This window comes from Oryza glaberrima, chromosome 1 (assembly GCF_000147395.1).
Source record: "Oryza glaberrima chromosome 1, OglaRS2, whole genome shotgun sequence".
In the NCBI taxonomy this organism is placed as follows: Eukaryota; Viridiplantae; Streptophyta; class Magnoliopsida; order Poales; family Poaceae; genus Oryza; species Oryza glaberrima.
The window spans coordinates 37,185,599-37,201,121 of NC_068326.1; the positions used below are offsets into that span (position 1 = coordinate 37,185,599).

General features: G+C 37.0%; 1 protein-coding gene across 1 annotated transcript; it reads right to left on the reverse strand.

The window, feature by feature from the left end:
- Positions 1-3,813: 3,813 nt before the first annotated feature.
- LOC127759849 (protein SMALL AUXIN UP-REGULATED RNA 9-like) lies at positions 3,814-5,138 on the reverse strand. Its single transcript, XM_052284068.1, has one exon. The coding sequence runs from the start codon at positions 4,725-4,727 to the stop codon at positions 4,197-4,199; it is 531 nt and encodes a 176-aa protein (XP_052140028.1). The 5' UTR covers positions 4,728-5,138; the 3' UTR covers positions 3,814-4,196.
- Positions 5,139-15,523: the final 10,385 nt, after the last annotated feature.

A 15,523-nucleotide genomic window follows, 5' to 3' on the forward strand; every position in this document is an offset into this window, starting at 1 on the left:
TCTCCTTCGTGCTTATTATTTGCTTGTTATTCGTGGAGTATCCAGACGGTACCTTTATGCTCTCCAAGAATTCAAACATACTTTCCTTCTCTACCTTGCTAAGAGTGTAGCTGGCTGGACTCAAGTAATGGATTCCTTTCTCCTTTGGTTTCAGGTGAAGGTCGCCGTGTTGTTCCATATGCTTCCGATCATTACGTGCTTCCAGTGTATCTTTCGACTTTCCATATACACCTAGGAAGCCAAGAAGGTTTACGCAAAGGTTCTTAGTGAGGTGCATCACGTCGATTGCGTCGCGGACGTCCAAGAATTCCCAATAGGGTAACTCCCAAAATATAGAGTTCTTTTTCCACATCGCCGCGTGACCATCTTCGTTCTCTATAGGCTGGCTTCCAGGCCCCTTTCCGAACACTACTTTAAGATCTTTAACCATAGCAAACACTGTTTTCCCGCTGCGATGTTTAGGCTTCGTACGGTGGTCCGCCTTATGTTCAAAGTGCTTGCCTTTCTTCCGTATCGGGTGGTTTGCAGCAAGGAATCGACGATGACCCATATACACAACCTTCCTACAGTGCTTAAGATACGTACTTTCTGTTTCATCCATACAGTGAGTGCAAGCCTTGTACCCCTTGTTGGACTAACCGGAAAGGTTGCTAAGTGCAGGCCAATCGTTGATGGTTACGAACAGCAGCGCTCGTAGGTTAAACTCCTCCTGTTTGTCCTCGTCCCACACGGGGACACCTTCCTTTTTCCACAATAGTTTAAGATCTTCGACCAATGGTCTTAGTTACACATCGATGTCGTTACCAGGTTGCTTGGGGCCTTGAATAATAATCGGCATCATTATGTACTTCCTCTTCATGCATAGCCAGGGGGGAGGTTGTAGATACACATCGTAACGGGACAAGTGCTATGGCCGCTGCTCATCTCTCTGAAAGGATTCATGCCATCCGTACTTAAACCAAACCGTATGTTTCGTGCGTCCTTTCCAAAGTCTTTAAATTTTCTGTCGATGTTTCGCCACTGCGAACCATCGGCGGGGTGTCTCAGCATCCCGTCCCGTTGACGCTCTTCAGCGTGCCATCGCATCATTCTAGCATTCCCCTTGTTCCTGAACAAACGCCTTAGCCGTGGTATTATAGGGAAATACCACATCACCTTAGCAGGAATTCTCTTTTTTGTTAGCTGCCCGTCAACTTCTCCTGGATCGTCTCGTCTAATTTTGTATCGTAGTGCTTTGCAAACAAGGCATGCTTCTAGGTTCTTGTACTCCTCACCGCGATATAGGATACAATCATTCGGATATGCGTGAATCTTTTGAACTTCCAGTCCTAGAGGGCAGACTATCTTCTTAGCCTCGTACGTTGTCTCAGGCAATTTGTTTCCCTCTGGAAGAATGATCTTGATGAGTTTCAATAAATCGCCAAATGCCTTGTCACTAACATCATTTTTTGCCTTCCATTGCAAGAACTCCAGAGTGGTATCCAACTTTTTGTGCCCCTGCTCGCAACCTGGGTACAACGACGTTCTGTGGTCCTCTAACATCTTGTCCAATTTATGGGCCCCCTTTTCACTTCCGCAGTCCTACTTGGCGTCCTGCAACATCTGACCAAGATCATCCGCAACGTCGTTACCATCAGCATCCCTTTCCTCCTCGCCCGTTTGATTTCCTTCGAATCCAGCGTACTGACCAAAGTCCGGAATATTGTCGTCTTCCACTTCATCTTCTTCCATTTCAACCCCTTGCTCTCCGTGGGATGTCCAACAGTTATAGCTTGGCATGAACCTCGACTCAAACAAGTGAAAATGAATAGTCCTGGATGCAGAATACTTCTTCTGATTCTTACACTTATTGCATGAACAAATAAAACCCTTATGCCTGTTAGCTTCGGTCATTCTCAAAAAATAATGCACGCCGTCAATAAACTCCTTGGACCGCCGGTCAGCGTACATCCATTGCCGATCCATCTACATGAGACGAAAAAAAATCGTACACAAATAATTATTCGTACAATAATGACAGTCATACAATAATTATAAAATAATTACAAACTCTTTCAACAGTCATACAATAATGACATATCATTATTCATACAAAAATTATAAAATATTACACCAAATAATTCTTATTTACTATTTCTAAAGTTTTTAAACTAATATTAATGTGTTGTACTTCTTTTAATTTTCATTTTAGTTTGTTTTCTATTATTTAAGATTAACTTTCACCATATTTTCCTTCTCAACTATTTTATAAAACCTTCTTTAGCAAATAAACTAAATTTCTATATATTCTTTCTTCCCCACACAAATTTTCTCTCTCATCAACTTACAACTAAATTTTGGAGACAAAAAATTGTGCAAAACATAGCTCCAAATGTAATATGACAAAAAAAACATTAGAGGATGAAGTTGCTAACCTTTTAGGCACCTCCGATTTGTATATAATCACCAAAATAAATTTACTAGAAATTTTGGCATGACATCCCCTCTTTTTTGAAGAAATTTTGAAGCTTGCTCGGGCAGCTGGAGGAGGAAGAAGACATATATATATATATAGGGGTGGGACTTTAGTCCCGGTTGGTGTTATGAACCGGGACTAAAGATCCCGGGGGGGCCTGACAGGCCCTGACAGCATTTGAACCGGGACTAAAGATGATCTTTAGTCCCGGTTGGTGTTACCAACCGGGACTAAAGATCAAATATGCCCGTTACCCTTTTTAACCGGGACTAAAGATCATCTTTAGCCCCGGTTTTTATTGCAACCGGGACTATTGTGGAATTCGGTCGACCGACGAAAGATGGTTTCTCCACCAGTATATATATATATATATATATATATATATATAGGATACCCATATGTGACTCCATGGTGCCCGGGCACCAAGGTATAAAACACACAAATTCTCTCAAATTTTTAAAAATTTTCAAATTGTGAGTATATACCTAGGTATATGAATTTGATTCATACATATATCTAACAACAAAACAACTCAAACTCAACTTTATTTCATAATTTATTATTACATACCTAACGAATTATATGTTTGAATGTTATATACCTAGAACTAAAATCTAACAAAAAAAAAAGTTCAAACTTGTTTGAACTTGTTAGTAAAGAAGTTAATGTTCATATCTAAACATTTAAAAAAATTTCATACTCATTCAAATTGGGTATATACTCAATTTGAATCTTGGAGCCCATACTCCATGTAGCACCAGTTAATTTACATACATACATACATACATACATACATACATACATATATACATACATACATATATATATATATATATATATATATATATATATATATATATATATATATATATATATATATATATATATATATATATATATCGCACGAAAACTTCAACGCAAGCATCCATGACTTTCTTTTTCTTGAGTTCCAGGTTTGCTTTTGCCTGCAAATCAACAACAAAGACAGGAAAAAGAAACACTGCGAAAGAATGAGAGAAAAAGACATGCATCGATGAGTCTCAGCCAATTATTGATTAATTAGTTCGAGGGGGTTTTGCTTTAATTTTCTCTGGATAATTGTTGGGAGGCCACGAAATAAAAGTTTGCTGCGTTTGACTTTTGCATCAACCTTGGAGATTTTGCTGAGGAGAAGAAATTAATTAATGGCGGTTGTGATGGCAGCAACAGTGGAAATTATCGGAAGAATGTACTCTGTCTCATGGCTTATCCGATTGCATAATTACATTTTTTTTTCCTTGAAGATAATTAATTCTGTACCAACCTGGTGTGCACAGACATTTAACCACATAGGAAGAAAAGTAATAGTTAAACTGCTTCATAATTAATTGGAGCTTAAACCATATGTTACCAGTACACATATGTACAGAGAAAATTAAACATGTCTCAAATTCTCAAAATTTCTCCTTTGTGTCACACATGTAGAATTTTTTTTCCTTTCAAATGATATGCCTGTATGGACCTGTACACGGCTAGCTCTAGATTAATCTGTATACTTGAGCCTAATGATCAGCAAAATGCTATAGTACATTTTGATATCGAAACAGGTAGCTGAAAAAGCTTACTACTAGCTAATTAATTAACTAATTAATTAATTAAACTGAACTTTGATCAGTCATCCCTCGATCGATCGATCGATCGCCATGGATTATTCAGAACTTTGATCAGTGTTGATCAGTGCAGGCTTGCAAATGCTCGACCATCACCTCTTCCTGCTCGGCGTCGCCATGGGAGACGACCTCGACAAGATCGACGTCATCCTCGCCGGGCTCAGCATGCGGTAGCCGGCGGCCGCCGCGCGGCCCTTGCTGCCGCAGCTCGGGAGGCCGCATATCGGCGACGCCGCGCCGCCGCCGCCGATGGAGAGGTCGTCGTCGTCGTCGCCGCCGCCGCCGCAGCCGTCGCGCTCCATCTGCCAGAGCACGTCGAGGAACGCGTCGACGGCGCACGGCAGCGCGAGGGGCCCCTGCGCCGCGTAGCCGTACTCGCGCTCGGCGTCGTCGAGCAGCCGCCGGAACAGCGGGTGGTTGGCGTACTCGGTGCGCACCACGAACCGCTCCCGCTCCGGCCCCACGTACACCGAGAAGCACCCGGCCACCGGCGCCGCCGCCGACCTGCCGCCGCCGCCGCTGCTCAGCCCGGACTTGCACCGCTCCAGCGTCCTCGATATCAGGCTCTTCGTCCTCCTCACCCCCTTCGTCGACGACCTCGCCGCCGCCACCGCCGCCGCCATGCCACCGCCTCTCTCCACCTCGACTCGATCAACGACGACGCGTTCGCCGCCGGCGCCGCGGCGCGCGCTCAGGTGGAAGAAGAAGCAAATGCAATGACTCTCTAGCTTCTTCCTCTCTGTGTTTGTAGTATATATAACTATATATATCTATATAATTATTATATATACTATAAAAATAAAATCTAACTTGATGCAGCTAAGCTTCAACTTCTTGGAGGAAGAGACATGGATAGATGAATGGTGAGAGAGCTAATTAAGCTAGGTTGTGCATAAGGATTAAAGAAAGGAGAAGATGGTAGTAGAGATGCTTGATCAACTTAAGCTAGGTTAATTGGACACACCATGCATGTGTATTAGTATATATATAAGAAGAGAATCATGGTGATGAGAGAGAAGAGAACATGTGCCTGCATCTGCAGCAACAAGTGGAGAGAGAAAGAATGGAGTAGAATTCAGTGGAGAAAAGGCAGCTGCAATGCAATGTTTGACATGGGCTTTGAAAGTTTTTGAGATCTCAAAAATGCTCAATTATTGTGTTGAGATAATGCTCTCATATGGTCAACGACTGCCGTATGTATGTGGAAGAAGCACTGTCTGAGAGAGACTGATTAAAAGTTTTTTTTTAAAATACCAGTTTTGTTCTGCTAGGTTGTTTTGTTCATGATTCAGATATTTATTTAGGGGAGAGGTTAGTAGGCTCGTTTTTTTCACGCATGCTAATTAAGATTGTTGAAAAAAATATGCAGTGAGGATTCTGCATGACGCGTGATTTTGTCATCTCATTGTACATGTATGTGCGTAGGTAGTTGCGTAGTACTGATGCTTCTTACTACTATAAAGCTTATTAATTAGTCTAGATATAAAATTTGAAGATTTTTGAACTGAGCAATATTAGGGTGTTTTTTTTTCATTTTACCATCTCAATTTCATATTTGATTATGATCAAAAGTTCTTCTTGATTATCACATCTATGGACGGGGGGATTCAGACATCATATCCCTGTGATTCCAAAAATAGTCGACTATAAACTTCTGTACATGGATTAGTAGGGGAGTTAGTAGAAAAAGATGCAACATTTATTCATGAGAGGAAATAGTATTTCTTTTGCAAAAGGACAGGGAAGAAAATAAGAGAAACTGTCTAGAACGGTAGGCTGCTAACCTATTACAATGTTTGAAAATCAGTACAAAAAAGGCTGCTATCCTTCACCTCTGAATGTCCTGATGATGGCAGTAATTGCTTGTCTGGATGAAATTATATCATCAGATGGTGATTGAAACACAGAGCAATTTGCAATTTGATACTCGTGTAATCAGAAAGGTGATTCAAAGATGTGAGGCTGTGTGTGTCATTGCAGAAATTAGGAAACTAAGAAAGTTTCTTCAGGCCTTTCATGCATAATATGCATCAGTGACACTTTCATATCTTTGTATAAAGAAAATCTAAAACGGTTTTTTTTTGCCAGAAAAACGATTTATATCTAGGAAAGAGTTGAAAAGGCTTAGAGGAGTGTGTAGACTAATTCGCCTTTAAAAGCGAAAACAAAAAACCTCTTCAATTTTCCTCTCTCTTGTTTCAACAGCGACAGCATAATCTTGTAAATCAGAGTACTTTCAGATATAAGCAAGTTTGTCAGTTTTCACATACTGATGCTGTGCATACACAATGGAATAATGGATTAGAAAATGACACTAACAGATAAACCTGTTCCGATCTTGAAGGAGGACTTGTTGTAAATTAACTGTATCCAAGTGCTCGTGTGGTCCTGTCAGTCTACAGATTAATCAACATATTCAAACTGCAATTAACCGATTACACTTTCTCTGCGTTGTCTCGATCTGTACTTTTTCTGGATTTCATAGCAACTTGGGCTAGATTCGATCAATCAGTCCGGTTATTTTACTCTTATATTCAGGACGTACTGCTCGATCGATTGCGATTTTGCAGATGTTTACAGGTGTAGGCGACGGCCGGTGGTGGTGTTCAGGATTCAGATTATTGCTCGCATAATTAGCTCTGCTGAATTGATTAATTAGCTTGCCATTAATTAAACATGTTGGCATTGCATTTGGTCGTCATTTGCAGTCGTGCTCGTTGGCTTAGGGAGACATTGATTGATGATAGTTAGCGTGTGCTTAAACATATTGAAGTCATTGGTTGACTTGGAACATTGACAAAGAATATGTGATTATGTCAATGTTATTAAACATCGGCAAGGAATTCAGGAATTTATCCAAGAATATTCAAGCAAACTGAAAAGATACCTCGTGGTCTTCCAATGTTATCGTCTTTAACCTGCCCAGCTCGTGCAGATATTATGTCCGTAATTAATTAAAAGCATTATTTTTCGTAGCGTCATTAATTTCATGTTACATGGACTGATAAGGGTAGTCCCAATTCTTAATATAGGATAGTGTTAGAATTAAAAAGACCTGCCATTTAGGACTTATGATGATGTAGCAAGAGATTAAAGGAAGAAAGGATAAAGAAATAGAGCGTTATATACATGGACCTAGTTTCTACACGATATGCAAGATATGGCGTAAGACGAATTGCGTTAATTAGCATATTGTGTTAGTGGTGTACACATTGAGAGTTGGATAGTAGTTTGTATTCCCTACTTTTTTTTATATTATAAATCATTTTAACTATTTTTTATAGTTAACTTTTTTTAAGTTTTATCAAATTTATAGAAAATTTAGCATCATCTAAAACACGAATTTAATTTTATTAATTCTAATATTAAATATATTTGGGTAATATATTCATTTTGTATTAAAAATGCTACTACATTTTCTTTAAATTTGTTTAATTTTTTAAAAAATGACAAAAAAAGAGGATAAAGTGACTTATAATATGAAATGGATAGAGTAGATGCTGTAGAGGATATAAACACCGTGTCCTACACTGGGACACTGCCCTAACAATATTTAAATTTCCCAGAATCTTAATAATTTAGGATGATCAATCAGTTAAAAAACAGAGAGGTTGGAAGAATGACAACATCCTAGCTATTATTATTTGATTAGATAATAAACCATTATTGTGATTTGAGATTGAGAGTTGAATAGATAAGCCTTAGCTTATCCCACTTGAATAATTATCTGGATTAGATTTCCTCAGTTAAATCATGTCTAGCTAGATCCATCCTTAGTTACATCTATCGCTAGATGCAGCCTGCAGATTAACCAAGACGTGTCTAACACAATCTCCTGTCAAGCTTAAGCTATCTGTCACATTGTCAGGCTAGGTGATGACGACCGTGTTTAGAAGTGTTCATGGCATCAACACCAATGGTAGCCAATTGTGTAAGCCTAGTACTACAAGACAGAGACTTATTTTTTTTGAATGTAATCAAGACAAAGTCTTAATTTGATAGTAGTTGTGATTATTTGGCACGTTAGTCTCTTACACTTGTACAGCCACTGTACACGTGAGGATTGGTTTGACATTAGGGTGGTTTACGACCCACCGTTTTGTCCTACTGCTTGATTCATTGGATGTAACAGTTGCTTGAAAGTACTGCTTTGGAGCCATAATACCATTTTCTGAGGGACATTTATAAGATATTAACTCTGGTTTTTGAGAGAGTACATTTGGATGTAAATGGTTACCACACGGATAAAAAAAAGCATGAGAGTCTAAATAAACTAAAACAAAGCTACAATCCCTCTCGTGGGGGCTCTCTTATGGTCTTCACGCCAATAGTAGAGACTCGAACTCCAATAACCCCTATGCTAGATCCGCCCCTACGCACACCCCACATATGTGGCCAAATGTGCGAGACACATATGCTTAAATATTATGTGTGGGTGTGCATATGCAACCAAGACGAAAAATATATACACTTATACATACTATGAGTGAAAACGAGTGCTAAATGGAGGATTCAAATCTTGGTGGACTGATGTGTACAACAACACAGAGTACCATATGAACACACGCTAGCTTCCACATTTTAACATTATTTTGATATTTCCATAGCAATAAGTTTCCCAATTTCAAAATATAGCACTACCTTTATCCCTAAATATATGGCGTTCATAAACTTAATTATCGTGTATATTTGTTGTTGGTGTATTTCTTGCCTATAATTTGTGGAGAAATACACCTACTGATTTAGCCAAGATATTCATCATATCTTAGTAATGTTCCTATTTAACAAAGAATTAACTCTACGCATGCATGTTTCCAGCTTATTTTCTTTAGCACTTTCAACAAGTTTTCTGATTTTTTTTAACGAACCAAGTTTTCTGATCAACAGTAGTATATTTGCCACACTAACATGCACATGAACAATATGATGGGGAATATACTTTTTCTTTGAAAAATAAAAAAATAACACAAACTTTTATAACGTACCTTGTTTGTAACTAACATTTATATATACACTAAAAAGTATTAAGTGGCACTGTTGAATTAGTTTTTTTTTTACGAAACACTGTTGAATTAGTTGCCCTTCTAATTACTGACTCACGCTTTGTCACGGCAAATATATATAATTAAGCTATCGTGTAGAGATTCCGGAGCAATACAAAATCCCGTATTTCTTTAATCTCAATAATGCACGTATAGAATATTATTATACATATATAGTACGTCTACTGACAGTGATTATTGGATGGTAAGATAAATTGAGTCCGTTACGTACTGTGAACAAATTAAAGGTTGAAATTTATGCTCGGTGAAAGCAATTAAAACATGAACCCAATTTACTAACTACTCCTACCTTGTGATTTATATTGTGATGGCTGCAGGTCAACTCGTCAGTCAGATGTCAAGAACAGTGTTCCTGGCTGACTTTTTTATTTTTATAACGAACCACACCAATGCGAAATTTTATATTGAGTAGTAGTCGGAAAAAATTACCACCCTACATTCCTAGAAGTCTACAATAAAAAAAAAAGAGAGAGAAAGCAACACGCTACCACTGTACACCGACAACACCCATGAGAGAGGGATAGAGTTTAATAGATACCACTAAAGAAGTTCGACAAAGTTGATATACACACTTGTAGGCTAGCTGTATGCTTTTCTTAATAACCTGTGCATTGATGTCAGTTTCGTGTAAATGTTTTTAATTACCACACTATGTTCTCAATTTGAAGCGGCTAGGAGTTCCTAAAATTGATGGGTTGATAGCTGATTAAATGCACATCATCATCATTTAATTAGAGGAGGATGTGCATTTAATCAGCTATCAACACATGATCATTTAATTAGAGGAGGATGTGCATTTAATCAGCTATCAACCCATCAATATTAGGAACTCCTAGCAGTACATGTACAAAGATTGATTAAAAACTAGTAACCGTATCAACCAAACATCCTAGAAGTAAGCTTGGTAGTAGATGCTTACTTTGGATTTTCAAGAGTACCCTATATAGCTGCCATTGGCATTTGGATTGCACAAATATATATCGATCAACCACAAAGCCTCTCAATTATATATATATATGCGAGTACACCTAGGGCTCCTTTCCCTTTGTAACAAGGAATTTTGGAGTAATTTTGAAGGATTGAATTATTCATATATGATCTTTTGGAACAAAGGAACAACTCCTTCAAATTCCTTTGGAATTAACTCCTTAGTGATCATAGAGTAATTTGAAACTCCTTAATATTGTCTCAGATCGTACAGAGTTTGGATGATTTCTAACATGAGGTTCAATTTCTTGAAAAAAAAAAACTCGTGTCTGTTTCTTTCCTCTGATTCATGTGTTATTTTTTTTGTGCTATAGCCAAATGAGTATTCCTACAGTTTTTCTGCGTTTTTGAAAATCATGTATTCCAAAGGAGCCTAGGAGTAGTCTACCTAGCAAATCCATATTTGCCCGTACATGTTGACTGTCAAAGGTGGCACATATGTTCCTTGACCCCCAAGAAGATTTGTGAGAATTTAAGGGAAACGCGTGCGCAATGAATTAGCCTTGACAAAGGGATGAAGAATTTTTGGTGGTGTAGCCGGACAAATTAAAAGAATGAAGAATGTTTCAAGGTTTGAACCCTTGGAAGTCAAAAAGCGAAATGATATGCAGTGTATCAGCACTATATATTTATACCCACCTCCGTTTTGAGAATATAAAATGCATGCTTATAACACATTTTAGTCAAATTTTGTGAATCTTTAGCATCAAAATATCGACCGATATTTGAATTTGTCATGTGTAAATAATGAAACCGTTGGATTTGTAAGCCTGTACTACAAGACAAAGACTTAATTTCGATAGTTGTGATTATTTAATTTTAATTTGGCACGGTAGTCTTTACACTTGTACAACCACTGTGTACACGTGTGAGGATTAGTTTGACATTAGGGTGGTTTATGACCCACCTTTTTACTTTGTCCAACTTTTGGTATTTTGGATGCAATCATCTAACAGTTGCTTGAAAGTGTTGTTTCGGAGCCATAATACCATTTTCAGAGGATCGCAAAACCAACAACTCGGTGGTTTTTTTTTAAAAAAGAAAATTTTGAGATGAAGTACATTTGGAGATTTTGCGAAATGTTTAGCACACATCCCACACAATACACATACAAGACTCACTTCTCTACACAGGCTTGAGTATAGTGGTGAACCTAGAAACTTTAGAGGCGGCAAAAACATTAAGTGGTGGTGGAACCATAAAATATAAATATTAAGACTAGGACTAAAAAAATCAACGCTCAACTATCTGTTTGCAAGAGCTGGTTCCCAACTCCCTACCATCGTTTTCTACGCGCACGTTTTTTAAACTGTTAAACGATGTATTTTTTACAAAAAGTTTCTATACGAAAGTTGCTTAAAAAATCATATTGATCCTTTTTTTTAAAAAAATAGCAAATACTTAATTAATCACGTGCTAATGAACCGCTATGTTTTCCGTGCGGACTGTTTGGGTTGGGAACCTGTTCTTGTGAACAGAGAGTAGGTACAATAGCAGACTATAAGTCAACTGTGAACATATTTTAAGGAGATAAAATAGGAGAGAGAAGAGCAGCGGGCTACATATTTGTAGCCAGTTGCAGCACAAACTCTAAGATACAATATGTGTATGACAGGTGGGATCAGGTATTAATATTGTAGTAAGTAACTATTGCATAAATTGGCTATTAAATTGACTATAGATGATTTGGAGTTAGTAGTTGGCTATGCTATTAAACTTGCTTTACTGGAGTGTTGGTTTTCTGTAAGATTTATATGATGATTTAGCAAATTTTAAACAATACTTTGGAGGCCAAGCTAGTTGCTCTAGGCCTGTCTCCGCCTCTATATACAAGTAATTATAGATGATCTCGCAATAGTAGGAATATGCATGGTTGATCTAGACTTCTAGAGTGATCACGGTTTGCCGGTGAGCCTGAACAACAGCCGGCTCCACCCATATCCTCAGCTCCACCCATATGGGAGATGCCAAAAACACCCCCCAGATTATACATTTACCTACCGAATTCACACATGCATATGAACTTTTATAATTAGTGATACACTTGTGTCAAAAATTGAGGATTTAAATCTAGGTTGACCATCATGTACAACCACACGAGCTAGTCATACGGGCACAAGCCAGCTTTCATGCCTCCTTCGGATTAGAGGAAAAACGTAGGAAAAATAGAGGATCGAAAGTCGTATATATGGATTCAACTATTCAAGTCTTGTACCAGTCTTTGGATTGCAGGAATCACTCACATGGAAATTAAACCAAATTAAGGAAATTTTTCTTTGATACTAATTTCAGGGGAGAAATACAGAAAATTTTCGTCCACTCTAAGCTCTTATTAATTTTATTTCCTTGCGTGGATCAAGGCAATCACACAAGTTAAGCACGGCTCGTTTCTTGCTCGTGAATGGATTGACCGGTGTTACCCTTTCTATTACGGGTTGGTTGGAACTATGCCACCCTAATTTTGTAAAATTTGAATCATGCCACACAAATTTTACAAAATTTGTGATATGCCACCCTGACCCATATGTCATTGATTCATGTGGGTCCTACATGTCATTGAGATACGGGTACATGCACTAAACAAGTTACTGTTTGTTCTAGTGGTAGAATTTTTTTCTCCACTCTTCCAACGCTTCGGCTATGTTTAGATCTAATAGTGTAAAATTTTGGCGTGTCACATCGAATATACAGACACATATTTAAAGTATTAAACATAGTCTAATAACAAAACAAATTACAGAATCTGCCTGTAAACCACGACACGAATTTATTAAGCCTAATTAATCCGTCATTAGCAAATGTTTACTGTAGCACCACATTATCAAATCATGACGCAATTAGGCTTAAAAGATTCGTCTCGCAATTTACACACAAACTATGTAATTAGTTATTTTTTCGTAACATTTAATACTTCATGCATGTGTTCAAACGTTCGATGTGACATGGCAAAATAATTTACCAGTGGATCTAAACACCCCCTTCATTCAAATGTTCGTTAAAAAAACGCTTAATTCAAATGGCTATTCTATAAAATTTCTATATTTTCTAATGATTTGTTTCATACTTCGATTCCTATACTATATATTCCTATATTTTATAATCCCACGTTCTAAAGGAGCCCTCACATTTTTACATATTTTCAATCTTTTCATAGAGATAGGCCAATATGGTATTATAAACCTCCTTAATTCTTTCGTACATTTTTGGAGAACTAACTACTCCAACCAATTTAGCCAAGATATTCATCCTGTTTTCAGTTCTTATTTGGATCACTTCAACATGTTTTCTGATCATCAACAGTGGTATATTTGTCACACCAACATGCAATGAACACGTACGTATGGTCGAGGACATACTTTTTCTAACATATTAATTGTGTGTGTGTTTCCAAGTTCCAACCAACATGGCACTGATGGCAGCATATATACTCAGTGGAAAGTAATTAAGTGGCTGTTTATTAGTTGACCTGCTGGTGTTAAAGCGGCAAAGCTTTTTTTTTTTTTGCAGAGAAAAGCTATACTGTAGGTATCATTATGTATATTGACCGTGACATATAGTGGATGGTAAAATAAATTCAGTCTGTTAACTGTCAACAAACAATGTTTGAAATTTAAATTTAGTAAGCAATTAAGACATGAAGCTAGTATAGTAGTAGCTAACTTTGTGATTCATGCATATAAATAGTTGCTGGTCAAAATTAATATGATGTTTGTTAGTTCAAAACATATAAAAAAGAGGTATAGCATTTATTCATTTTTATTGAGTACTAATGAAACTGGTAGGATTGATAATACTTGTAGTTTTAGGCAAGGACACGGTCTTAAAAAATAACTTTGACCACTATTTTTTATTATAATATGAATAGAAGTGTTAACAAAATATGATTTTATTGAAGTTTTTTTTAAACTAATCTATACATATAGTCACCACATTTCAAAGATAAATATTTTATAAATTATTCATAATCAAATATTTTAAAGTTTGACATCATCCTTGTCCAAAACAACAAGTATTATCAGCCCCGAGGAAGTACGATACGGGTGCAAAGTATTCGAGTGCGTTTCGGTTTTGTGCTGTTTTGAGTTCAAGAGTTTTTTTTTAGGTGAGATGGTAAATATATACATGTAGATCAGTAGATATGTACAATATAATGTTGTATTTTTTTTTAAAAAAAAAGAATGACGTTCTGTGCACATGTTTAATTATCCATATATAGGTGCCAAGGAGGCTAACTGAAATCATATGGGGATGGTGAGTCTATTTTTGCTGTGAACAAATTAATGCCACGCTATGACAAATTTAAGGACAGGTCAGTTAATTATAGTATATCATGCTATGCTGGGACAGCCATTTTCTAGATAAGAACATTGAAATGAACAAATGTATTGGTTTATTGTATAAATTTTGTAGACACAAGAAGTCAGAAAACTCGAAAATTCGGAAAGGTTTATACACACTTGTAGGTTGCATTTTCTCTTAATTACTTGAGCATTCATGTTAGTTTTCTTGCGTGTGAAGATCTTGTTCAATTCTCAGTTTGAAATACATTCATCCAATTCAAATATCATATATATATATATATATATATATATATATATATATATATATATATATATATATATATATATATATATATATATATATATATATATATATATATATATATATATATATATATATATATATATATAGACACACACGCACACACACACAAATACACACTGTAGGAAGTTAGCTGTGTATATTCATTTATGGATATAGATGCCGAAATTTTATCCATTATAAAAAATTACTGCTAGGAATTTATATGTACAGTATCAACGGTACATCCTCCTCAATTTGATGATTATAATATGCTGGGCCAGCCGAAAGATTGGCAATTTGATGATTATATGTACAAGATCAAGTAAAAACTGTCACCGGCAACTATATATTATCGACCAAACATTTTCATAAATTAATGTCATGCCCCAGTATGAATTTTTCAAATGTACCCTAGCCGACATTTTCTTTTGGACAACATATATATAAACCAATCAACCGCAAAACCGCTCAATTATACGTGGGTTCACCAGGACTTGCCTGCCAAGTTCATGCTAATATTTTATTTTGGCCATACGTGTCATTAAATTTGGCACAAATTCTTTGACTCCCAGGGGATCGAGCTATCAAGAAGGCTGTGCAAGAATTTAAGGGAAACGCGTGACAATGAATTTGGCGTGCATTGACAAAACTCCAATTAATCCAAATTAGAATTTTTGGTGCTGTAGCTGCATGCTGAAGCCAGGACGAGAGAAGAATATGTCAAAGTTTTTTCAATGCTTGGAAGTCAAAAGTGTATTGATGTGCGGTGTATCAGCACTATATAG